General features: G+C 48.5%; 1 protein-coding gene, 1 long non-coding RNA gene and 1 pseudogene across 2 annotated transcripts; all 3 read left to right on the top strand.

Annotated features, from left to right (window-relative positions):
• Positions 1–1026: 1026 nt before the first annotated feature.
• On the top strand, positions 1027–5266 carry LOC114205675 (uncharacterized). The gene is made up of 3 exons (XR_003608437.2): positions 1027–1362; positions 1890–2451; positions 4309–5266. It is a non-coding gene; the product is annotated as an uncharacterized LOC114205675 (long non-coding RNA).
• Positions 5267–8002: 2736 nt separating this feature from the next.
• On the top strand, positions 8003–15033 carry LOC114206685 (zinc finger FYVE domain-containing protein 1-like; annotated as a pseudogene).
• A 6459-nt stretch (positions 15034–21492) lies between these two features.
• LOC114203442 (ubiquitin-conjugating enzyme E2 S) lies at positions 21493–22448 on the top strand. Its single transcript, XM_088025045.1, has one exon. It carries the CDS (start codon positions 21670–21672, stop codon positions 22330–22332), a length of 663 nt encoding a protein of 220 aa, XP_087881171.1. The 5' UTR covers positions 21493–21669; the 3' UTR covers positions 22333–22448.
• Positions 22449–26954: the final 4506 nt, after the last annotated feature.

A 26954-nucleotide genomic window follows, 5' to 3' on the forward strand; every position in this document is an offset into this window, starting at 1 on the left:
TGCGGGCTGTGGATGTCGGTGTCTACGCTGCTTCACCCCAGAAGGATGGGGGGGTGGGGGGGGCTGTGCCCGCCGTTCTCACGGTTTTTCTCAGGTCCCCTGACCTTGGCTGAGCGCCAGGTGTTTTCACTCAGGCTTGAGCCAGGAGGCCTCCTTTTCCCGGCCAGGTGAGGTGAGAGGACTTTGGGGTAGGCGAGCGCCTTCCTCTTCGCCCCCCAAAGGCCACCTGAGCACATCCTTCTGTCGTCTCCAGGGTAGAGGGAACCACCTGGTAGCCTCTGCCGGCGCCAGCTCAGACCAGACTCACTGACGACCAGGAAGGAACCATGCAGGCATCGCAACAAGAGGAAGCAAGGAATCTGGAGACGAAGAAAATAGCAAGGAGGTGTTTGGACCTGCAGAGAGGGTTTAAAGAAAATGCTTGTCCAACCCCTGCTCCTCAGTGGGGGAGGGGAGCGCTGTGGGGCTTTGGGGCAAGACGATTCTTGCAGGCCTACTGAGGACAGGCTGGGCCGCACTGCAGGGGGTTTGGCATCCCTAGCTCCCCATGCACAAATGCCCCTAGCACCTCCCCATCTTTGGGACAACCCAAATGCCACCACTTATATCCAAATACTCCTGAGATTGAGGTGCCTCTTTAAGTTGAAAACCACTGCTGGATCATCTCTTAAAATATATTACAAAAAAACATGAATTCGTTCCTTGAGATGTAGCTGCTGCGATATGAAGAGTTTCATGGTCAACATCATGCTGGGTTGGGGAAATGGTAGGTTAAAAAGGGGGAAGAGAATTTCTTTATGACAGGACTTCTCAGAACCTTTAGTATAGAAATGTGTGTTTTGAATGATCAAAATTCCCCAATCTAACTGACAATGGAATTCTTTCTCCTTGGGACTCACATTGGGGGGCCCACCTTGGATAACTCTTGGCTATACTGTATCCCCCAGAGCACCCCGTGGTGACTTCTGTATCTTCCACCATGTGCAGCAGAGGGGTGAGCCCTCAGAAGGCCCTTATATTTTGACTGAACTGAACTCTGGCAAACCAGAAGGTGTGAAGCTACCAGGAAGGAGGCCAGAGGACCCGGAAACCACTGCAAAGATGACCTCACAAAGGAACCAGTGTGGTGGGGCTTCTGGGGCGCTCACGGGGATGCACCCTGCTTCTGAGAGGGAGCAGGCTGACAAGGCGCCTTGGGCTTGCACGGTTGGGGGAAACTAAAATAGCCCCGGTGGTTGGAAGAGAAGTATGTGTGGATGAAATTATTCAAATGCTGACAGATGGATTCGAGGTCTCCTTCCTGCTGGCCTGGCAGCCGCTGTGTAGAAAACCTTGCCTGGGAGATGGATCCTGGCAGCTCTGGTGAGATGCTGGAAATGTAAGCCCAGGCAGATAGAATGGCAGGGAGGCACAGTAAAGCGATAGCCACCAGGTGCTCGGGAGGGAAGTTGGAAGCCAGAACGTTCGCGGAGCTGAGCTAGGAGCAGGACTGTTGTGCAAAACACAGAGCAGTGTGTTCAGGTCGCAAGGATCAGGTTTCTCAAAATGGAAGCATGACCTGTGCATACTGAGCTTCAGGCTTTGCTCCAAGGTTTGGGGGCGGGGAGGGGGGCAGACAGGGGGACAAAAACCTGCTTATTCCCCTCCAGGAGGATGCCACCCAAACACACTCATTCCCCCCAGGGCAAGGGCAAGGGGCCAGGGCTGAGGGGATCTGCCACTTCCTGTGGGAAACTGGGTGAGCAGCCCAGTGACTATCAGGCTCCCAGCACCTCACCCACACTCTCCCTGGCTTGTAAATCAGGTTCTGCTTTCCAAGGGTGCTCTGTGCTAGTGAAACTTTTCTCTGAGCAGTTAGTTTTAAGCTGTTGGTTCTTAAAATTTTCCAGTTTCCCTGGCCTTCCCAGTGTCAAGATCACTTCTGCAAAGGAAGAAAAGAAAAGGAAGGCGGTCCCCACTTCCCCAGGCCTGGTGGGCTCTGTGGATCCTGCCTCAGCCTGTGGGATGACCCAAAGTGGCTTTTTTTTTTCCCCCAGCCTGGCCAACTTTTTTGCTCACAGGTCACAGTCAAGCTTATTAAACTTGGATGACAGTAAACCAATGACTAACTGGATAATTGAAGCCACAAGTCAGGAGGCCTGGGTGGATCCCTCCTCTGGAATCTCCAGTGGCCTGTTCCATAGGCAAACCCCGCTCGCTCTCCCCACAGCAGAAATGCTTCTGTGAATTAAAAACCCCTGTGTGACCTCCACCTCTTCTTGAAGTCACTTCTCCATTTATCCATTGCTTCATGCCCCCACCGCACCGTCCCTGTCCACCCCAAGGAAGGAGGAAATCTAACCACACTCCCCCACACTGCTGCGTGGACAGGAACATGACAAAAGATTTCCAACTAAAACCAAAGTTACTCAGCAGAGCTTCCTGCCTGGCTGACGTGCTGGAGGACATAAGGTACCTCCCTCCCTCAGCTCTTTCTCTTTGCAACTTCTCTGCTTCAGTCACTTGAGAGCCTCCCTACTTCTCTAGGAGGGTGGAGAACTTCAAAGCAGGCAAGCCCGCACCGAGAGGACTCTGGGTTGCTTCAAAGATGGTCTTCTCCACGTCTGAAGTTCTTAGTGAATGCCTTGCCCCTGTTTCTGGAACATGAAGTGCTACTAAAGTTTCCAATGTCCCCCAAAGCCTTTCTGTGCTTCTCCCTCTAACCTAGGGCCCCTTGGACCTCCACAGTGATACCTCCCCTGGACGGGGGCTTACAGCTCTGTAGTGTCTCTGCCCCCCCCCCGCCCCGCCCCCCAGCTCTGGCTGTCCCTGCTTCCTTCCACCCCTCCACCACTGTATCCTCCATCCCTGGTCCTGAGCCGTAGCAGCCCCCTATCCACTAGGAGACACGGGTGGACGAGGGGCTGCAAGTGGGGGCTGGGGCGGGCGATCTGATTTTTGCATGCTATTCCACAGTAGGGGTTTGTGGTTATTTTAATTAAAAACATATTAATGTTCCCTCCAAGTCTCTGAGGACCTTTGATTCCAAGAAAGTATATACCATGTGTAGCCCATGGCTCCATGCTGCTTGCCTTGTGTTGGCAGGCTGACTCTTACCCCTGCTTATAAGGACCCTAACAGAAGAAGAAGAGTGATTTGGATTTGGATTTGTTAGCAAGAATGTCTTTCACAAAACTATAAAACTTTTGAGGACAGGGACTTTCTGACATTGAATTTCATGGTCTTGCCTGGAAAATGGGAATTCTTAGGCAATTTGTGTTTGTTGTATTACTATTATTACCTGAAAGAAGAAATTAAAGTCACTCTCCGTTCTCAAGATGCTGTATGTGTTTAGGCTTGTTAAAAAGAAACAACAGAAAAGAAAAGAAAAGAAAGAAACTACAGAGGGGCGCCTGGGTGACTCAGTCGGTTAAGCGTCTGACTCTTGATTTCGGCTCAGGTCGTGATCTCAGGGCTGTGAGATCAAGCCCCATGTCGGGCTCCATGCTGACCAAGGAGTCTGCTTGAGATTCTCCCTCTCCCTCTGCTCCCCCCGCTCTGCCCGCTTGCTCTCTCTAAAATAGATAAGTAGGGGTGCCTGTGTGGCTCAGTTGGTTAAGCAACTGCCTTCGGCTCAGGTTATGATCCTGGAGTCCCTGGATCGAGTCCCGCATCGAGCTCCCTGCTCGGCAGGGAGTCTGCTTCTCCCTCTGACCCTCCCTCCTCTCATGTGCTCTCTCTCTCTCTCTCTCATTCTCTCTCTCTCAAATAAATAAATAAAATCTTTAAAAAAATAAATTAAATAAAATAAAATAGATAAGTAAATCTTTTTTTTTTTAAAAAGGAAACCACAGACCCAAAATGGAGTCACTTATGTTAAGCCCAACCCAAAATTTAGCACCTAAGCTTATTGAAGTTTCAGCCTTTCCCAGGAATGGATTTTAAACCAATCAGTCTGCAGTTTCCAGATCAGCACTAGTGAGGGTGTCTGCCAAGACCCCTGCCCTTAGCCCTAAGGGAAAGTGACCTTGCCTAAATCAATCCTTTCTTTTCTTTCACTAATAATTCTTTGTCCCACCCCTTTCCTGCCTATAAATACCTTCCATGTCCCTCAGAGCACCCTCCTATTGGTTAGACGGGATGCTGCCTGACTCACGAATTATGGAATAAAGCCAATTAGATCTTTAAATTTCCTTAGCTGAACTTTGGTTCTTTAACAGGCTACATGCATGTTGGCAAATTGCATACATATCATCTACATCTCGAATCACCAGGAACTGATGCTACCAAAACTCATGTCTCATCTGTTACATTATCATCTCTGTTTAGCAGACTAACACATAGCCCAAGCCAACCAGGAGACCTGCAGACTGATGAGGAAGGCATTGGAGACCAAGAAACCTGACAGAGTTCCAAACCACAATGCAAACTAAAAAAGATGGGCGTCCTGTGAAGCGGGTCCCAAGCCTCAGTCCTGCCCTGGATGTCACCATCTGCCTCAAGCCTCCCTTGAGGGGCCTTGAAGATGCTCAGCCCGGAGCCTCTGCTGGGGCCGGGTTTCCTGGCCAGCCCGGCCTCAGGGCGGCCCAGGAAGTGCTGTGGAGAGCTGAGTGAGGCAGACGGGCCACAAGGTGCCGGTGAGCACAGTGCGCACACCCACGGGGGACTGCAGGGAGCTGGCTGAGGACAGAGGAAGCCGCAGTGTGGCCCACCCCCACTGCAGAAGTGGCTTTCTCATCCCCCTGATTCGCCAAATGCACTACAACTAAAAAATACCGATTGTGCCTAACTCTGAAGGCAGGCCCTCACCTGTGTATATGTCCTACCAGAGTTCTTTGTTTCTGGGGAGAAACAGAAGCTACAAACATCACATTCCTTTCTGGGTTGAATTACTGCTGTTTAAAAAGTCAAAGGGAAAAAAGGAAAGTCAATCCTTCTATTAACAGAGAAATTTTCAACGAGAACAGTGTGATTTCTGGCCAGTTGCTGATGGCCGGTTTTCCAGAAGAGAATGATGTGCTCATGAGGCAGTTATTAAGTGTGATGACAACCACCAATTTAGTGAAGCGTCAATGGCTTGTTTGTTTATTTTTGTTTATTTTTAAATATTGAAATATTTAATTTCAATTAAATTTGGGCGCCTGGGTGGCTCAGTTGGTTAAGCGGCTGCCTTCGGCTCGGGTCATGATCCTGGGGTCCCGGGATCGAGTCCCGCATCGGGCTCCCTGCTCAGCGGGGAGCCTGCTTCTCCCTCTGCCTCTGCCTGCCGCTCTGCCTACTTGTACTCTCTCTGTCAAATAAATAAATAAAATCTTTAAAAAAATATATATATATATACATATATATATATTGAAAACCTCTGGGTTATACGTGGATCACTTACTTGAAATAATACCAAGTAGTGGCATTATGGTGACAGAAAATTCAACCACTTCCTGGCAAGTCAGGAGCATTACATTTTATGTTATTCTTCCTGAGTTTAGAAGTTACTCCGAAGTCAACTCTAAGAAAACCTTCCCTGGTGTCCCTTGAGTTTGCTGATCCCAAGAAGGGGGCCATCGACAGGATCCCCTGGGATACATTCTGAGCAATGGGGTTAAGTCCCTGTTCCCCAGGCCATCTGGTGCCAACAAGCCAGGGCACCAGTCCCTGAGGCTGCATGTTGGTCATAATGAGCCGTCTGGCTGCCTGGTGGGAGAAGCCCATGGGAGCAGGTGTCTGGGACATTCTGACATTACCACTGACCTTTGCCAATGAACAGGTTTGGTTTTATCCAGAACGGCTCAGCCTGGTGGTGAGAATACATCCTCTTCACCCAGGACACTTTCAGGAGCTAGGCGTAAAGGGTTCAACCTCCAAACTGAGTATTTTTTTGAGCCGTGGGCCTTGTGTTGCCCCTGGATTGTTCTGGGACCTTGTCCTGCCCCTTTCCCTCCCTGTGTAGAAGTGGGGGGGGCATGTCTCTACCTATCTTGTCGCGCTTGCATGTGTCCTGACCAATCACAGGGCTTCTGGGTTTTTTTGTTTGTTTGTTTTTTTACATAAATGTGCCATTTAAGTAAAAAGAGAGTGCAATATACAATGTAGCTTCAGGAAAAGTCCTTTAGCTATTCTTTGCTTCCAAACAAAATGCCACCTCCAAGATGTTCCTATATAGAAATTCTAGGGCCATTGCTCAGCCTCTGTGACATGTTGTCACGAGTAAATTGTTTTTGATAGAGTATCAAAGTGCACAAGTGATTTACCTCTAAAAAAATAAGTTGATGGCTCAAGGTTGTCCGTGTCATAAAGTACTCCTCTGGTCCTTGGGTCTGCATGTTTTCTAGCATGGGAAGAGAGACAGAGGTACAGCCTGTGTACTGTCCAGGGAGTAGGCTCTCTGTTGTTGGGGCTTACTGGGAGCAAGGGCAGACAGGGGGAGGGCAGGTGGGGACTATAGATCCATGGCCCTGCAGTGGGGTGTTACACTGCAGCAGAGAAAGGGGATTTCTAGAACTTCAGAAAGCCAGGGACTTCTTTCCCTCCAACAGTGGAAATTGCCAAGGAGGAGGTGGGTGTAGCTCTGAAGACTTGAGAAGCTCCTTGGCGGGCTGGAGTGGGGGGGGGGGGGTTCCCGCTCATCTGGGAGCAGAATGGTACAGCACACCTAGATCAGTCCCTGAGGCCAGGCTCTCTCCTCAGAGTCTCAGTCTGTGGCTAGATGGTGTGATTTGCTTGGTCTGAGGACTTTTCTAAATGAAACGTTTCAGCATTTTACAGTTAGTAGAATTCAGGTAAAATGGAGATCTCTGACTTTCTTCAAGAATCAGAAGTGTCAGCAACACTAGACTGCTGTTGGTGCATGGCGGCAGTGTGCACAAGCAAGGGGTGGGCAGCCCGCCTGGCCGAGGCACACCCTCCCCACCCCTCTCCCACCCCACCAGCACACCCAGGCAGCCCCCCCATCCTGTTTGGGTACCTTGGAGGCATGAGGGGCCCCAGCGAAGCTTCCGCCATGGACCCCCGCTCCCCTATTCTCTCTGCCACCCAGAGGGCGTCTAGACACACATTTCCTGGACCAAGTTCAAGCCTGAGAGCCATGATTTATTCCTGCCTCGGCCTCCCCTCACCCCCACCACACACACAAAAACCTCCTGCCCATTTACTAAAGCCAAAGAATGTCAGGATTAACCCATAATTGAAACTTTTGAAAGAGCTAAAGGCGGCTTTAGCCTTAGCATTCCACAGCTCCTCATGAAAACAGGGACCTTTGTAGCTTTAGGACAGCTGGGGCCACATGACTGAAGGGTGCCAGCCTCAAGGAGGCAAGGCAGTCTTGTTGGGAGGCTTGATGTGTCTGTCAGTCTCAGGACAGGTGTATTCGGTGTTCGAGACTGTAGCCCAAAGGCCCCAGGCCCTCAGGAACAAGGCAAGGAATGGTCACAGTCGGGGTCAAAGCACTGCTGGCCCCTGGCAAGCCTGAGTTACAGGCTCCAACACCCAGCTGGCCCAGAAACAGGCAGAGACCTTGAGCCCCAGCACGCGCAGCCTCCCTCCCCCACGCACCTCCCCGGCTAGACGCTCTGCCATGTTGGCTGTTCCCAGGGATTTCACACTGACTTTCTCATGGGGTTTCATGGATAAGGGCTGCCATCTCTGGCCTAAACTGTGTGGAATTGTGTGGAACGTGCTCAAAGGGGCTTTGGAGTCAGACAACATTGGAGCTGGGGACACTTTAGATGGCATCTGTCCAGAGCTCCCAATGGGTGACTGCTCTTTAGAATCACCAAGAACACTTGCAAAAAACAGATTTCCAGGCTTCAGATCTGCCCCCACCGCCCCTCCCTGACACGACAGTGCACAGTCATGAGCTGTCAGGCTTGGGAAACACTGATGTCATCCAAACCCTTCACTTCCGTTTCTGATGTCAGATCTGAGGTAAAGTAACTTTTCCAAGGTCATGTAGCTGGTTTGGGAGGACTCAGGTCAGAGTACAGGTCTCTTGAGTATAATCCAGGGCTTTTTCTGATACATCACCTCCTAGATGTACCCACAAAGGGGCCACCACACTACCCCAGAGATTTTGGATGTGGAAGAGGGTAAGAAGCATAGCCTTTGTGCATGTAACCCCAGATAATTTCCCCAATATTGGCTTCCGTTGTGGTTGATAACCCAGATGCCTCAGTCTCAAGTTATTTGGGCTGGAGCTTCTCCTTCTAGCTCTATAATTACCACAGTTTCACTTGTCCTTTGAGAGGTGGGGGAAATAACTGTACATGTGTACGTGGACAGCTCTGTGCCTCAGTTTACCTCTATTTAAAATGGAAAGAATGACTGACCTGGCACCCTTATGTCTGCTTCTTTGGAGCTCTGCAGAACAGTTGAATGGCCACACAAAGGCATTTTGTGATCCCCACTAGGCAGAAAAAAAAGCTTTCTGTACCCACACAGAGCTATTCTTAAGGTCAAGGCTGCTCTTGCCACATTTTTAATAATTCTGAGGTCAAAATACCCCATTGTGGCTTCTCTGGCTACCCTCCATGCCCTCCATGCCCTCCAGGAAGGGCTGCCTGTCTTCTCTTGGTTTCTGGAGGGCTGGTGAAATACTTCCTGTGGGTAATCTTGGGAGGAGCCCCAATTTTGAAGGACTGCACAAGATAAAAAATTCAATACTATGACTAGTAGCTAGCACGGAATTCTTATTAAGTGCTGGGCATTCTGTCAAACATTTCACACGCATTATCTCATTTAATCCTCAACTACATCCCTAGGAATGAACATGATGAGTATTCCCATTTCACAGGTGTGCAAAATGAGGTTCAGAAAGGTTAAATTGCTTGCCCAAGATCACCTAGTTGCTGATTGAGGGAGCCGGGATTCAAACCCACATCCGACAGTCTCCAGGGGTGAAGCTCTGATAAAGGGGGCTTTATCACAGAGCACTGTCATCATGAGGCTGACTCTTCACGTCCTGCTGCCTGGTAGTTCCCAGTGGGATGTTACAGCCTGCCGCAGCTCAGGCCAAGGACAGCCCGGGCGCTGCTGCCCCGGCTGTCTGCTGGGAAGCTCACGGCTCCTGTCAGATCGGGGACTGCCTGACCCAGCCTGACCAAATTAGAGCAGGTAATGGGTGTGACATAATTTGACATGTACATTGTTAATTGAACCCCATGGGAGATGATTTTAAATAGAGACAAATACCATACTGTGAACTATTTGGGTTATGAAGCCCTTATTCTCTGACTCTTGCAGGAAAAAAAAAAAAAAAAAAAAAAGAATTGTGTCACTATAAACTGAAAACACCCGAGCTGTTCCAGGGTCAGGACAGCAGCAAGCTAGATGGACAGGGAAAAATTCTTCCCGGGCGTTTCAGGGATTTATGCTTCCTTCCTAGCATTTTACCTCCCAAACACTCCCAAAGCCCACATTCGGAACCACTAAGTCTACCCATCCCTTCCCCCAGAGACTTTCTAGCCAGGGAGATCCAGAACCCTCATCGCAAAGTCAGTCCTTGTCAGTCTGCAAAACAGGCGTAGCGTGAAGTCCCCAGAGACACTCCCACCCCACTCTCCCTTTCTCAGGTTCACGAACCCCAACCTACCCAGGGGTCTTGCCGAGGGCCCTACACTGGTGCGCTCTTTCTGGGCATCACCCTATGCCCAATTGCTAGTCCCTTTCCCCTATCAGTAGAGAGACTTACCTGTCCTATTTCCCAGGACCTCATGCTTGCTTTCTGACTTTCCTAAAGAGCCTGGGTACCCACATCTGCTAGTGTTGCTGGTCCTAATGGCTTAATGTGTGCCTATCCTCTCAGGTACCACCTGCCGGCTAGCACCCAAGAAATACCTACTATTGAATCAATGAATGAAAGTAAGAAAAGTAAAGGTTATCGGGAAATCCTATGCCTTACCTCAAACCAATAAGCCTATTAACTGGCTTCCAGGCTAGTAGAAATGCATTGGAGAGCAAGAAACCTTTGCCTTTTTATTTATTTATTTAAAAAAATTTTTTTAATATTTTATTTTATTTATTTGATAGAGAGAGATAGTGAGAGAGGGAACACAAGCAGGGGGAGTGGGAGAGGGAGAAGCAGGCTTCCCGCAGAGCAGGGAGCCCAATGCCCGGCTCGATCCCAGGACCCTGGGATCATGACCTGAGCCAAAGGCAGTCGCTTAACCGACTGAGCCACCCAGGCGCCCCAAGAAACCTTTGCCTTTTTAAAAACTCCTTTAAATGACACTCCTTTAATAACACTTGCTGACGAGGATGGCCAGGAGGACGCATATAGGACACATGGTGGCCTCCCCACACACTTTCCCTTTTTTTTCTCCCTCCCAGCAAGGTCCCATACCTCCCCAACCATGCTGTTGGGAGGAAAAACTTTGTTACAAGTCTCTGAGTGGACCATCTGGTGGGTTCCTCTGTCGTAGCCATCTTAGCCACAGTGATTGGTTTGGGGACCCGGTCCAGATACAAGAAGACTTTGCCAAGAGCTTCAGGGAACTTGTGGTCATTAGGTGAGACTGATGTCTTCACTGACATCCTTATCTGAAGCCTATGTGGCCTCTGGACTTCTTAATTACATGAGACAATAAAACCTATTTTTATTTAAGCCAAATAAATACGTAACACAATAATACATAACCCCTCGGTTACTTTTTATGACTGAGCTCAGAGAGACAGACTGTATTTTGTCATTTTAAATCACCTTTGTCTTACAGCCTACCTAACTTAAACATACCAAAAACCCAAACAAATAAAAACCCTAATTTTTCACTCTTCAAAGGCTTCTCAAGATTGCTAGGCTTGTGATGTCCCAGGTGAATGAAGAAGTAACAGTGGTTTCCACAAGAGAGAAGCTTATTTCTCTCTCACGTGAAAGGAGGCTGAAGTCTGGCTGGTATGGGAGCTATAGTGTCATCAAGGTTCCAGGTTCTCTCTTTTTGTTCTGCCATTCTTAGCATATGGCTTCCATCTTCACATTCACTTCATGGTCCAGTGTAGCAGCTAGAGCACCAGCCATCATACTGATCTTCCTATTCCAGGAAGGCACGGGGGGAAGGGAGAAGGGGGAAAAAATGAGTACGTCAGTAGAGTAGCACCTCTTAATCTTCACAGAAGACCCACACAACGGCTTAGGCTTTCCTCCATGGCCATTGCAGCAGCAAATATGGCAGATGAATGTATCATTCAGCAGGGCACATTGCCCCCGAGATTAAAATCTGCATTGCCTTACTAAGGAAAAAGGTGAGAGTAGAAACTGGGTCGGCAACGAGCAGTTTCTGCCCCACCTCACTGAAACAAGCCCGGCTTTTGTGTTCAATCCTGCAGCTTGGCGCCGGCTCCTCCAAGCAAGCCCCCTGGTTCAAGCTGCAATAAGTCTTTCTACAGGCCCTTAACAACCCCAGCTGGTTCCCCAGCCCACCCCCCCCACCCCCCAGGACCCTCTGACCAGCATCTTCTGATTTATCCAGGTAAGAACCATACATTGAGCACCTACTGTCTACCGCATTAGTCTTTCATCGGAATCTTGGCTTCAGTTGAACTCACAGCACACTTGGACTTCTCCATCGTGCCCCAGTCAGACCCCACTCGCTCCTACCCTACTTCATTCACCAGTCTTGCCCTAGAGCTATGTTCTCTCCAAGGCAAGCCTGCTCTTCAGTCATTGGTCTCTGACATCTTGCCGGCATTAGCGCGCTCAGTCCTATGGCTAAGGGTGTTGTGGGCCCAGGGCAACGAGGGCCGTGGTCAGCAACAGCAGCTCAGTCCAAGCTGGGTCTCTCTGAATCCTCATGGAGGACAGGGTATGATTTTGCCTGGGGACAGGTGACTGAGCAAGGCCAGGGCAATGATTTTCAGTTCTCCCAAAGCCCTCTGGTTCCATATGGTACATTTCAGGCCCCACTGACGGCTTTGTGGGCCTCTGTTCGCAATGAACAGCACAAACAAGGTGAAGGCAGGTAGTCATAATGAAGTGAATTATTGTCTTGCTAGACCAAAACATCTGCTCCTTCCCACCTCACCTGCACAAAAGTAGAAAAAAATCAGGAAAAAAAAAATCAATGTCTGATATTGCTAACAAAATGTGTTGCCTCGAGTCCTCATATAAAGAATACCTTTCAGAAGTATCTAGTTCTTTCACTTGAATTTTACCCTTTTGATTTTAATTATAAACTGAAAGCTATTGTAACTCAAAATCTTACATTCTATTATGTTTTTTCACGTAGAAACATCATTAGGCAGATGTGAACAATTATCCCCCATTGGATTTTTTTTTTTTTTTTTTGAGTTAAAGTCTTCAGAGGAACAGCTAAATTGTGCTTCGAATCACTGGTTTAAAACTAAACCTAGGAGCGGATCCCAGCTGACAATAAGGGAGGAGGAGCCCGGGAGGCAGTGAAGGAGGAGGGGGGCAGAGACGGGGGTGAGGATGGGTCCACTGGTGCCCCGAGGAACAGCCTCTGTCCCCATGGGTGCCCCACTGTCGCCCAACCCCACTCTGCCCTCGCCAAGCTGCTCTGTGGTACCCCTTGAAATATTGACTCCAAGTTGGACTATATTGAAAAGCTCCTGACCACTCTCTTTCATTAGCAAAACCTTGTGGCTGAGACCCAGCTGGTAAGGCCACCTCAGTGAAACCATCAGATCTCTCAAAGCCGTAAAAGACCCTTTCAAGTTCATTTTGACCCACCATTTGCCTACCCCTTATGAAGGATGAAAGCATGAAACCAAATCAACGTTGCTGCTGATACAGGAGTCTTGGAGGCAGAAAATTTAAAATTTGACCATCTGTGAGTATTCTAATAGGACCACAAAAGGTTTTGTTTGTTTTGTTTTGTTTTAAGGTGTTCAGAACCCTGTGGCAATTCCATGCAGCTTTCAGACCCAAAGCCTTTGTCTTCACGCCTGCAGAAAGCCCAGGCATGCTTGTATGGTGGGTGATTTTTCCTTACCGATCTGAGTATGAGTGCCCAGATTCCCCCAGCAGAGAAGGGCCTGAATTCCGGGCTGAGGTGCCAGGAAAGTTAGGCCTGCGGCGGGGCTGACCAAGCTGTCTTTGGTGTGGTGAGTGCTGCAGTCTGCGGTGTTTCCTCTGTGAGAAGGAGCTTCATTGGCAGCAGAAGCCCTGAGACAACAGGACTCCTACCCAGCCGCACCCCTTAGCCACCCCAGCAAGGGCCCCAAGGGGCATTCACCAGGGCCAGGTGTGAGGCAGAGGGCACCCAGGTGTGAGGCAGAGGGCGCCAGGAGGAGCCAGACCTGTAAAATCAACTTGTGCCCGAGGTGCCAGAGAGGACTCACCTGGGGGATAACAAAGGGAGACACGCCCTTGCTGTGTACCACATCACTAAAGTCCAGGGGTTACTGAAGGAAGAAGAGCAGGATGAGACCAGGAGGAAGAAGATGTCGGAAAGTTGTGAGTTTCCTCCAAGCAGAGAGAAAGGAAGACACATTCCAGTCACCAGTGAAGGGGACTATTAGGAAATTGGACTGCAAACCCAGTCAGCCCTGGAAGGTGGTTTCCTTTCAGAAATACTGCTGAGGAAAGTCTCCTACCTCAACCACACTATCTTTTATGGCCAGGAAGCCTTCAAAACCTCCCCTGCCCGGGAGCCCTGCACCGTGAGAGTAAGGGCAGTGCACAACCTGGGCCACAGAGCAGGAGTAACAGATGTGGAGGGGCTCCCAGGGGCTCCGGTGAGTCCCAGCCAGACAGCACAGCTGCTGCTGAAGGGCCTGGCCACCTCAGACCTCGCCATCCTTGGAACTCATGCAGATGGGCTGCATCATGACCCCTTCAATTGCCTTGGGGATGCCTCTGAAGCGTATGTGAAGCGCTCTCCCAAGGAGCTCACGGCTGCCCTGCCCACTGTGGCCTGGATGTCCCCTGGTCCACACCGAGCACTGCTGTTGTCATTTTCCAGGACACTGAGCACACTCATCTGCTGGGCTCTGAGCAGCCCTCGAGGTGCCAGAAAAGCTCGTCCAGGACCTGTTCTAGAAGCTGGGTGGCTTCTCTGAAGCCTTCAGTTCCATTCACTACAAGGGAATGAGGATTTACAACCCTCCCACGGAATTCCCCGGGCTTCAGCAGGCTTTGCGGCCGAGCTCATTCTCCCTGGCACCCTGGAGCCTCCTCCTGGGGCCTCAGCTGTAGGGCTGCGTGTAAGGGCCGTGTGAATTGTAAGAAAGGAGTACTTCATGAAGTCAAGGCCACTCCAGGTACTCCCACCGGCAGGACAACCGAGTTTATACCCACAAGGCCCGCTGGAAGAAAGGCAAGGAAGCCAGCCTCGTGCCCAGGACGTTGGCTTCCACCCACTCCCACTGGATGGTTCTCAAAAAAATGTGCCTGGGGTCTGGGTATGTGATCGAATGTCCTAACTGTGATGCGGCCTATCGTAGCCAGCAATCCTGGTTTGGGAACCAAGATCCTGGGGATAGCTGGGTGCAGACAGAGACTGTGCCCGCATGGCCTGCAATGATGGATTTCTGAAGGTCAACAACAGTACTGCCTAGTGCCTCTTGCACGGGATGAACTTCACGGCTCGGTCGGTGTCTGAACTTAACCATGGGCCCACCGGGTCTGTGACTTTCTGGCCGATGGACCAGCTCGCCTGTGCGTACTGGAGCTGCACAAAGTGAGCTCCATCCTTCAGAGATAGTGACCCCCAGCACCACTGCCAGGCCCGTGGGGAGGGCTTCTGTGACGGCCGTTCATTCAAGACCCAGTCGATGCCTGAGCGGGTGTGTGACCACCTGCTCCGAAGCCAGTGAGAAGTTACTGAAGCACAGGTGGACAGTGAAGGCAGGACCCTGGGGAGATGGGCGAGGAGGTGCAGAATGCAGGGGGTGGGGGCACGGTGACAGCCACTGATGTACCACTAGGTGTGGTGAAGGGTGTGGCCGGGCTGGCATGGCTGGGTGCTGATTAGGAGATTCCTGCCAGAAGGAGTTCAGCAACAAGCTTTCCTGTGGACAGGCTTCTGTGATGAGCGCTCTCAAGACCTCCAGGCTGTCCCTTCTGGAGACTAAGACCATCCTGTCTGAGTCTGATTCAACTGCAGTTAAAACCCAGTGACCTTAGGGCGCCTGGGTGGCTCAGTCGGTTAAGCGTCTGCCTTCGGCTCAGGTCATGGTCCCAGGGTCCTGGGATCGAGCCCCGCATCAGGCTCCCTGCTCGGCGGGGAGCCTGCTTCTCTCTCTGCTTGCCCCTCCCCCTGCTTGTGCTCTCTCTCTCTCTCTCTCTCTCACTCTGTCTCTCTCAAATAAATAAATAAAATCTTCAAGAACAACAACCACCACAAAAAACCCAGTGACCTTGAACCTCAGCTCCCTCTGAGTCCTTCACAATTCCTTAGGTTCTCAGAAATCTCGCCGAGGTAGGCCCTCCTTCCAGTCACCTCTTGTGCTGTGGGTCCTCTCTGCTCATCCTGGGGCCACTTTCCCGTGGTTGGGGGGAGGGGGCGCAGATGACAAGCCAGGGTGTGCCTGGTGGCAGGCTCGAAGGCATGAACAGTTATAGCAAAGGGGAATGAACTTGAATCTGTTGCATTTATTTCAGGTAAAAATTATACACACACACACACACACACACACACACACACACATATATCACGTACGGAAGCTACCGGCTGTGAAGACTTCTCATAGTCTGTCCCCAGCACGAGGATAAGGTGGCAGCGGCAGCAGGACTGACCCACAAAGCTGAGCCGGGTCCACAGCTGCTGTGGTTCTAGTCACGTCTGCCTTCTAAGCCTCTCCTCCCCTTGCCTTCTCCCTTCATGCCTCACAGCTACTTGGGGAGGTAAGCATCCCAGGCCCTTCCTGCTTGGAATAGCCTGAAGCAAATCTACCAGGGTCCCCCAGAGTTAGATCCCAACTCCTGGCCTCAGCCCATGTCAGTCAGAGACTCCCCCTCCATACCTGGGGAGAGCACGGAAGGAAACAGGCCCTCCCTGGCAGTGTGTCCTGCTTGTGGATGCTTCTGTCTGCGTGTCCACTCAGCAGTCCCAAAGGCTGCACCCTGCCCCCAAGCAGAGCACCTGCTCCTCTCCCCGCTCCAACCCTGGCAAGCCCACCATCTGCTTCTGAGTACGGCGCTAGAATTTTTATTGCTTCTTTTGAAGTGTGTTAATTCTTGGTTCCCAGATCATGAGAAATCCTCCAGGGAAACAGAGCACAGAATGGACTGTTAGTTGTCTTTTTTTTTTTTTTAAGTATATACAAATATTTCAACAGACTGTTGTGCTGAAATCCTGTCACCATGGTGGATTTTATCTTCAATGAGCGAAAATGACAAATTAAAAGCGACATAGTTCTTGACTGCACTAGCAGGTGGGCGGAGCTTTAGGGAGGTACGTGGCAGTCATGTGGGGGTCAGTGTGACATGAGTCCTGGGATATGTTGGTTCTTCTCACTGCTCCCTTCCTGCCTGCTGTGGACCAGTGACTGAGGCTGCACTCTGGCCCTGTGTGTTATCAAATTCACCATTATAAAGGAATCTTCCTGTTGAAAAAAAAAAAGTCTATAATAGGTTTAACCAAGAAGGCTTGACTTTGGATTCAGAAAGTTTGTTAACTGAGCACCTGGGTGCCTCAGTCAGTTGAGTGCCTGACTCTTGATTTCAGCTCAGGTCATGATCTCAGGGGCATGATCTCAAGGTCATGGGGTCCAGCCCCCCGGTTGAGCCCCAGGTCAGGCTCCGTGCTCAGCAGGGAGTCTGTTTCTCTCCCTCTCCCTTTGCCTGCCTGTCCCCCTGCTCACACACGTGAGCTCTCTCTCTCAAATAAATCTTTAGTTAACATTTTTTAAATCTAGTCATCCCTTTTATTGAAACTATATATTTTTAAACCCAATGATTGTGATAATGCATGCTTTAGGGCTAGAGGTGTTTGTCCTCTTGACGACCAATGATAACGGTGAATGGTCTGAGGTCTAAGAAGCTCTGCTACTATATTGAGAGACAGGTAAAGAAATCCCAGAGGCAGATGTTGGCATATGTCCTCTCTGCTTTTTAATTTCCAACCACAGACAGTGACATCACAGTTACAAACATTTCCCCTATATTATTTGGATTAGACAGAGCTTCACTCTTCAGGGAAAACAGGCAGCATAAATTAAAAAGAGGTGCATTTTGCTGATCAGCCATCCAGTCCTGGGCGTCCTGGACTGTCAGTAAAGACGTTTTCACTGCAGAAAAACGAAGAGTGGGAATGACTCTACCACCCCCTCCCCCCGCCGCCATGAGCACACAGTCACCGGTACATAAGCACATCAGGGGAACTGGTGGGCTATCAGGGGACATATCTTTTTGGAGTCAGAGGAGATACTCTAAGGAGTGCGGACACGGAAACAGACAAGACTTACCTCAGGAAGGTCACTGGAAGGAGAATTTACCCAGGAAAGACATTCTCCTCTGTCTTTGGGTAGAAGACCAGTGGGGCCTGGCAGCCCTACAGCTTGGGCTTCCTTCCAGGGCGGCAGCACCCCTACCTACAGGCAGTTGAGCAATGTGACCCTGGCCGCCGAGGAACCCTGGACAGGCCTCTGAGGCTGGGCAGCTTGATCGATGCTTCACTGAGGAGAAATTCCACTCTCCTCGGAGACACCGTGCTTGCCTTGACTTGAAGAGCCTCCCTCCGTTTTCCCCTCCAGTATATCACCACCTGATCGCCTCTCTCCTTCCCACTGTAGCATCTTGCTTAGAGGACCCTGAGCCCGGAAGCTGGGGGGAGGGCGGGGGGAGGGGGGTCTATAATTTTATAATGTGTGATGTTGGGTAAGTCACTTAACTTCTCTGTGCCTCGGCTGCCACAACTGTAAAATGGATATTATCCTCACGTTGACCTGATAGGACTGTTAATGGCAGTCACCAAAATCCTCTCGAAGAACATTCCCTGGCTCCTCCTCAGAGCTCCATGAAGGCTAGCTATTGCTACGAGAAATAGGGGAGCAACTTCTTCCGTTACGTTTTCTCCCTGGATTTCCACTTCAATAAGGCACACGTTGGCCTCTCTCCAAACACAGAACAAAGATGGTCAGAAAGTGAAATGTCTCACCTGGCCTTGGAATCCCTTAGTTCTGACAGTATCCCTGAGGTATCCAAAGAGGTTTGTGTGTGCATGTGTCTGTGTGCGAGGCTTCTTTGAGTTACACAAAGTCTCTGCTGACTTGGTGAAGTTTTAATGTCATGGCGAAAGGCGAAATCGGGTTTGTTCAACTGGTAGTGCTCAGGCTTCAGGAACATGTGGGTAAAATGTAACTAATGTTATCTTGGTTCAAATTCCTTTTTCGTGACTGACTGCTGTCTCAGTGAAACTTTGCAGGGTTTCTGTTTGTTTTTTTCTTAGCTACAGCAGAGAGTAAAATAAGCGCATCCAGATCTTCTCACGTGGAGATAAACTGATGCCAAATTAGGTCTGTGGAGGCCTCATTTTGGCTTCTCTGGTCACTGTGCTGAACATATTTTCATGCCCGTTGAAGACAGTCCATTAGTTCTTGGCAAAGAGAATTAAGTTTCAAAGCTGCTCTTTCTAACAAGCCTCCCCTTTCTCATGCACGAAACCTTGCTGAAGGGAGGGGCCTCCCCCCATTTATCGAGAAAAAGGGCAAACTCCATCTGCAATTGCCCTACCACAGCCCTGAGATCCATCACTTCCACGACACCCCTGGACTCTGATTTGGGCTCAATCTTTTAAGTCCCCAGTGCACTGCCCAGATTAAAACATTGCCCTCCCTTTCAGGGGAGAAGCATTTCTATTTCAAAACCATATAGTATGAGATTTGAAAAGTAGTTTACAAACTTCTTTGCCTCTGGGGAAGGCATGTCCATTCACATTCGAAATGTTCCCTCCATGCTTCCTGTGTTGCATGGACCAAGCTTCTGAACTTGAACAATGCAGCTGAAGACGAAACAAAGAAGTTTCGCCTCTATCTGTTAGAGTGAAAATACAAGCCACCGTGATGTGGGGCGGGCCTGGCTTCTCACTGGAATCCTTAGACTGGTTCCTGGGAGAAAAATCCAATAGATTTCTGTGATAGTACCTAACCACCACCAGGAGTGTGGACTGCTTGACCTAAATGTGCTCTGAGCAAAGCCTCCTTCGCTAAGGGAGTGAGCACTGTCATGAAAGGTGCTGAGGTGCTAAGGATCAATATTCACTGGCAACCAGCATTTTGGAGCATGGTTACCATGGTAACATTGTCAGCCCCAAATGACTGTCATGAGGTGAAAATATCCTCTTAAAATAAATGAAACCAGAAAAAGTATATTTATAAACCTCTTACCAAACACCTATCTGTTCACAAAGTAGAATGTGTTCTTTAAGCAAGAGATACTCAAAGATTAGGGAAAATTTCCTGACATAAACATTTTCTTAAATTAAACGAACTTTTACTCTCACCCTCCACAAAATGGCTTGTCAAAATAAAAAAATACAGATTTTTTTTTTTAATGGGAAGAATTCTAAGGAATTATGGGCTTGTACACTTGGATCTAATATTACACAATTGTGACATTAAAATTCTGCATTAAACTACCATTAGCTTATTTGAGATTTGTAAAATGGTGGTTGACTGGAAGTTTTCTTATGTCTCGGTTTTATAAATTATTTCTGGCAGGATCAGTAAATACAGTGTGATAAGATCTGTTAAGCAATGGGGAAAATACATTGGCCAGGCAGATAAAAACACCTGGGCACAGTTTTTGCCTTGCTCTTGTGAAGCTCCATCCCTTGCCTGCCTTTTCTTACTAACAAAACCAAAATTTTATTTAGAGCACAGCAATGTGCCAAACCCCAAATACTCATTTCATAGCCTCCCTTACGGGTAGAGGTGGCCATATATATAGTTCCGGCCAGTAATATACAGGCAGATGTCCCGAGGAGGGTAATATTGGGAGACGATTCTCCATGGTCTCACATTTCTGTATATCTTTCAAGCAGTGGGCCCTGACTCTCTCTTGTTTCAGACTATCTTCTCAGGCATGTTTGAAAGGCATACAACCTTGGAAAATAGACATACTGTCTCTCCAGAGTAACGGGAAGGCTTGCTTGGAACCTGGGAAGACAGAAATAATGTTTCACTCCAGAGCAAAGGACAGGCCTGCCTCCTGCTATTATATAAGATTTGGGGTCCCTAAGCGCAGGGTTCCTCTTCTGTAAGGCAACCCACTGTGTGTGCAAGCATTCCCGAGGGTCTATCTGGATTTTCAGATGAAGATAAGAAAAAGCTCTTGGCCCTTTGCCCTTCTCCTTTTTTTCCTGCCTTGAGGTGCAGCAACCATTTTGGGATCATATGGTCATGAAGCATGAAGACAAAGGTGTACATCTAAAGATGGCAGAGCAGATGGGGCACCTGGGTGGCTCAGTCAGTTAAGCGTCTACCTTCAGCTCAGGTCATTATCTCAGGGTCCTGGGATCAAGCCGTGCATTGCCCTCCCCACTCAGCGGGGAGTCTGCTTCTCCCTCTCCCTCTGCCCCTCCACCCCCACTCGTGTTTGCTCTCTCTAAATACATAAATAAAATCTAAAATAAATAAGTAAATAAATAAATAAGGCAGAGCAGAAAGACAAAGAAACTGGGTCCCTGATAGAGAGTTACTGTGCTAGCCCTGGGTTGCATAATTTCAGACTTTTTGTTAATATGAGATACATGAGCTCCACTTGTTCAAGTCAATGTTATTTTTCTTTCCCCATGCAAGCACATCCCTAAAGCTTGTGTCAAACGTAGTAACATAGTAATTACATAATGGCAATTGTGTCCAACATGTGCAGCTTAGGGCTCTAGCATGCTACTACCTTCCTTTCTTCTTGGTCTTGAGTCTCTTTGCATATTAACATTATTATATGTTATCTCTTATAAGCTAACTCAAATCCTTCGAGGAAAGCCATGTGTAAAATCAATCTAATAAGTACAATTTGGTCCTGGGACAAAGTTATCCCTAAACTTTTACAAGTTATCCCTTAAGTTATTAGTCAAGAAGGCAATAAAAACAATAGGACTCTTTCTTCAAGCTTCTAACACATGCCACAGGGTCTGTCTTGTCACCCATGTGTATCCAGCACCCAGTACCACAGCTGGCTCATATTAGGCCCTCAAATGTTTCTTGACCAAGTGTTCATGAATGCCTTCTTTGTCAAATGTGTTGGCCCAAAGAAAATTAAGATTTAACAAGTATTTCAACACATTGGATCAATCATGTGACTATAATAAGTGTTTTGAGAAAATACCACAGCTCAACTTCAAAGAAACAACATCTTATATTTGTCCCTAATGACTACAAAATGAAGCATAACAATGGAATTAAAAGAATCAACTCAAGCTCAAAGGCTGGTTTAATAAGATACTAGAAATGATAATAATTGTCGTCAGACCTTAAAATACCTGATGTCATCTACAAAAATTATTTTTGAAAGACTGGATAAAATTTGAAACTTGTACAAGAATAAAAATTAACTAATATACAAGATGAAAATATAGGAGGGCGATTTAGAAATTTACCAAAATAGGAGTGCGGCCGGGCGCTCGGGGCGGGCGGGGTTTTAGGCGTGCTGCGCGGCGGCCGGCGGAGGAAGCGGGGAGTGGAGTGGGGCCGCCGGGGCCTCTCCAGGGCCGCAGCGGCAGCAGTTGGGCCCCCCGCCCCAGCCGGCGGCCCGGAGAGCGCAGGAAGGGGGCCGGGGGGACCCGCCCCCGGCCGGCCACAGTCATGAACTCCAATGTGGAGAACCTGCCCCCCCATATCATTCGCCTGGTGTATAAGGAGGTGACAACGCTGACCGCTGACCCGCCTGATGGCATCAAGGTCTTTCCCAATGAGGAAGACCTCACTGACCTGCAGGTCACCATTGAGGGCCCTGAGGGGACCCCTTATGCCGGAGGCCTGTTCCGTATGAAACTCCTGCTGGGGAAGGACTTTCCTGCCTCCCCACCCAAGGGCTACTTCCTGACCAAGATTTTCCACCCCAACGTGGGTGCCAACGGTGAGATCTGTGTCAACGTGCTCAAGAGGGACTGGACGCCTGAGCTGGGCATCCGACATGTGCTGCTGACCATCAAGTGCCTGCTGATCCACCCGAACCCTGAGTCGGCCCTCAACGAGGAGGCAGGCCGCCTGCTCTTAGAGAACTACGAGGAGTACGCGGCCCGTGCCCGCCTGCTCACCGAGATCCACGGGGGCGCAGGAGGGCCCAGCGGCGGGAGCGCCGAGGCCAGCAGGGCCGTGGCCGGTGGGGGTGCGGCCCCCTCCACTGACCCCATGGGCCCGGGAGGGGCCGACGGTCCCATGGCCAAGAAGCATGCGGGTGAGCGGGATAAGAAGCTGGCGGCCAAGAAAAAGACGGACAAGAAGCGGGCACTGCGGCGACTGTAGTGGGTTTTTCTCCCAGCTCTACCCCCTCCCCCTGACCCCGACCCCCAACCCCCAACGCTGTCTCTAAGTTATTTAAATTATGGCTGGGGTGGGGGAGGGTGCGAGGGCACTGGGACCTGGATTTGTTTTTCTAAATAAAGTTGGAAAAGCAAAAAAAAAAAAAAAAAAAAGAAATTTACCAAAATAGGATAACCAAAAAGAGACTGTGCCCAATAAGATGAATTACAAACAGTAATTATTTAGTACTATTTTTGAAACATTTTATGATTCACAGTTTGCCTTTAAAACCTAAACTATGTGAAATTACCTATAATATGTAAAATTTCTGTTTAAAAATTTATCAAAACCACAATGAAATACGATTTTACACCCATTAGCATCTATTTTTTTTGTTTTGTTTTTTGTGTGTGTGTGTGTGTTTTTTTTAAGGAGAATAGCAAGTGTTGGTGAGGATGGAGAGAAACTGGCACCATTGTGTGCTGCTGATGGGACAGGGAAATGGTGCACCTACGATGGAAAACAGCTTGTGGAACCTCAGAAGTTAGACATAGAATTACCATAGGATTCAGCAAATCCACTCCCAGGCAGATACTCAAAGAATTGAAAATAAGGGCTGAACCAGATGCCTGTACCCCCATTGTTCATAGCAGCATTATTCACAGTAGCCAAAGGTGGAAACAACCCAACTGTCCAACAGTATACGAAGGGATAAGCCAAATGTTGTACATACAATAGAATACCATTCAGCAATAAAGAGGAAGGAAATTCAGATGCACCCTACAACATGAATGAACCTTGAAAATATTGTGCTAAGTGAAATACAACAAATATTGCATTATTTTTGTCTAAAGAAATAAATATTATTGCATTTATACAAGGTCTTACCTAGAGCAGGCAAATTCATAGAGATGGAAAGTAGAATGACGGTTGCCATGAACTGGGAGGATGGGGGATGGAAAGTTACTGTTTATTGGGTACACAGTTTCTGTTTGGGATGATGAAAAAGTTCTGGAAATAGTGGCGATGGTTGCACAACATTGTGAATGTAATTAATGCTACTGAATTGTACATTTAAACATGGTTATAATGGTAATTTTTATGTTGTGTATATTTTACCAAATGAAAAAAAAATCGACAAAACAGATTAAACCAAAAAAGGTGTGGTTTGTTTGTTTGTTTTAGGAAGAGCAAATAGAACAGACTTTAAATTTTTGTGGGTTTTGTTTTGTTTGTCTTTGCCTTCTCTAAGCCCTGCCGGCCTGGGCTACAAAGCAGACTGAGACGCCCCTACCACATTGCCAAACCCTTTCACGTTGTGGGCTTGAGCGGTCATGTGCCTCAGGAGGTCCTACGTCATTTGGAAAGATTTCCAGTTCTGCAATTTTATTCCAGTTCTTTAACCCCCAGGAGTGTGTATCAGCAGAGCTCCCTTACCCCCTACCCTCCAGGCAGATGCTGGGCCAGAATTTGTTTGTGAAAATATTATTTTAGGATTCCTTCCACTCCTATCATCTGCTTATTTTCCTTCCTGCATATTTCATAATATAGCACAGAGATTTCTGATTCAGCAGTTAAAATAGTCTGTGCATTCGTTATCACTTCCTTGTGACCCACTTTATACACAATTACTCATGCTGGCATTGAAAGTTCAGGTTTCCAAAAAAAATTCCTGGGACTGAAGTATGCATCTGCGGGAACAATTAAATAAATAAATAAATAAATAAATAAATAAATAAATAAATAAATAAATAAAGGAGGGGGAAAGATGTTGACTGAATATCTGTTGGTAGTCCTCAAAGGACCCCAAGAGTGGGCCTCCCAAATCAGCCTTGAGATTTCCTATCTCTTCGACTCTCCTGCAGAAGTTCTCACATTGCACCCCCTTCCTTTATTCCCCGCCCTTAATCCCACCTTTTCCACCTCCTTTATTCTCCTTTCCTTCCTAAGAAATTCACCGCTGCATCGAATTCACCACTTCCAGCTGCCGTACGTCCCCGCGCTAAAGCCACAGGGAACACAAGGGCGATGCGACAGAGTCCCCGCTCTGCAGGGGTGTAAATGCTAGAGCCGGTCTTCTCTCACTTGAGCATGCTACCTGCACCACTAAATGCTTGTGAGATGCAGAGTCCTGGGCACCCCCCACCACCACCACCAGAGAATCTGATTTAATTGGTCTGCCTTACAGCTTCCCAGAGGATTCTGATTGGGATCGTAGGAACACATTTTTAGAACCACTGTGATGAGTTGGAAGGCAGTAGAAATCTCTTCTAGGCTATTCTGAGGTAGAACAGAGAAAGGAGAAGCAGAATTGGTCAGAGGAAGCCAGGGAAGTCTTCATCGGAAGAGGAGCTCTCAAAGAAGAGCTGCAACTAGACAGGTGGGAGGCATAGCTGGCCCTGTCACCCACGGCCACCACCACCCCCCAGCCATGAAGGTGAGCGCAAGACATGGGATCCCATTCCCCCCACCACCCAGGGCCTTTGGAACATTTGGGGAGGATGGGAGACCCTGGGACAAGAGGATACACTCATCTCTGAGAGTATCCAGGTGGACGATACTCCCTGGGGTGCCCTCCCTGACCCTGAGCCCCAGCTCCAAACCAGCTGGCTAGCAGAGAGCCCTGGACAAAGTCCTTCACCTCTCCAGCCTCAGGTGAGGGATGGTGTTACCTACTTTGCAGGCTTGGTGCAGGACTTAAATGAACCAATGTGTGTAAAACTCCTGGTACACAATTAAAACTCAATACACCATAGCTAATGCTAGTCTTATTATTCTAGATTTTTCCTTAGGATAAACTCCTAGAAGTGGGTTACCGGAACCAGGAGAGGGTTATTAAGAAGTATACATAGAAACCATGTATGTAAGCTTCTGAGTTTCATAAAAGTGTCTCAATTTGACTGCTAGAGAGAGATAAGTATGTTCATTCACATTTACAACACTAGGTGCTCGGGAGGATACATACCAAGATAGTAGCAGTAGTCCTCTCTGGATGGGAGGGACAAAGGGTGGTCTCTATGTTCTTTCGCTACATTGATAAATGGTAGCCACTATCTTCCTCCTCTTCCTCCTCCTCTCTTCCTCCCATAACACACACACACACACACACACACACACACACACACACACACACACACACACACACTTGTTCCAAAGCCTGGAAATCTCTTTAAATTAACACCCCCTACCAACCCCCCCCCAACTCCACCCAGGGAACTCCTATCAAAATGCAAATCTATTCCCTGGGAAAAGTACCACATTGAACCCACTAGCACACCCCTTCCCCAGGTTATTGATCCAATCAGCTGGCTGTTAACACCTGGCCCAGAATAAGGATAGATGGAAGGTCTGGGGCAGGCCTACCATCCCAAAAGGACAAGCCCAGAATAAGAGTGGTGACAGTGAAGGTCCCGAGAGCTGGAAGACACATCAAAAATCATCAGATGCTCAAGATAAGGAAACCAAAATCCAAAGCAGTGGGCAGGTTTCCAGAAGAGTCCTTTAAAAGGAGCGGCTGCCCTGCTATCTGAGGTGGCTTCTAGGCAGTCTGGAGGCAGAGGAACGAGCTGAAGGACCTTTGGCTATCCCCTGCCCAGTCCAATAAAAGATGAATGATGGGGTGAAAACGAAGATCCTGAGAATGCATATTGCTTATTTGCACATGCCTCCTCTTCTTGGCATATATTTTATACCAGAAGGTTACAATCTGTACAGGTAAAAGCAGTCCTAAGCTCTCAGGGGAGATGCACCACAATGGTTTGGAATGATTCCTTAACATGTTTTCTATACGAAAACTTTCCTTTCTCAACTATCTTGTTCTGTAGCTGGATCACTTTGACTATAGGGTTGGTTTTAGGAAACCAAAACCCTCTAACATTCCTACGAATACATTGAAATCTACTTTTTTAGAGAAATGCTTTGAGAGACTAATATTTCTGAAGGACAACTTTGCTGTTTTGGCTTTTCCCGAATTCTCTTAATCCAATCTGGGGGCAGAAACACTTTTTTTTTTTTAAGATTTTACTTATTTATTTGACAGACAGAGACACAGCGAGAGAGGGAACACAAGCAGGGGGAGTGGGAGAGGGAGAAACAGACTCCCCTTGGAGCAGGGAGCCCGATGCAGGGCTCGATCCCAGGACCCTGGGAACACGACCTGAGCCAAAGACAGATGCTTAACAGACTGAGCCACCCAGGCGCCCCCAGAAACACTTTTTCTCCAGAGCTTTGAGCCATTCCCTGTCCAACCCAGAATGTAAACTTCACATCAGAAACCAAATTTTAAAAAAACTGAGAGATTTCCAAGGTCTGGGTGGAGGAGAGGATGCCCAGGTTGTCAACAAGGAGAGACAAAGGCTGGCACTCACTGTCCTGCATTTATGATAACAAAAACTAAAGGGAAATGGCCCGCTGACGGGAAGGGGCCGGCCAGGCTATAACCCCCTGTTATGTCCACGTCCCCTAAGCTTGCTATCAACCCGAACTGCTCTGACCAGCTTCTGCATGTTCCGTTATTGCCAACGAACCCACCAGGAGGGAAATGTTATATCCCTTCTTCGAAAGAGGAAGGGGTTGAGAGGAGAAACATCCCATCAAGTGTTGGCTTCTCAGGACTGTGAGGTTTC

The sequence above is a fragment of the Eumetopias jubatus genome, unplaced genomic scaffold (assembly GCF_037043125.1).
Source record: "Eumetopias jubatus isolate StellerSeaLion01/CBP00866 unplaced genomic scaffold, mEumJub1_p1.0 scaffold_7, whole genome shotgun sequence".
In the NCBI taxonomy this organism is placed as follows: domain Eukaryota; kingdom Metazoa; phylum Chordata; class Mammalia; order Carnivora; family Otariidae; genus Eumetopias; species Eumetopias jubatus.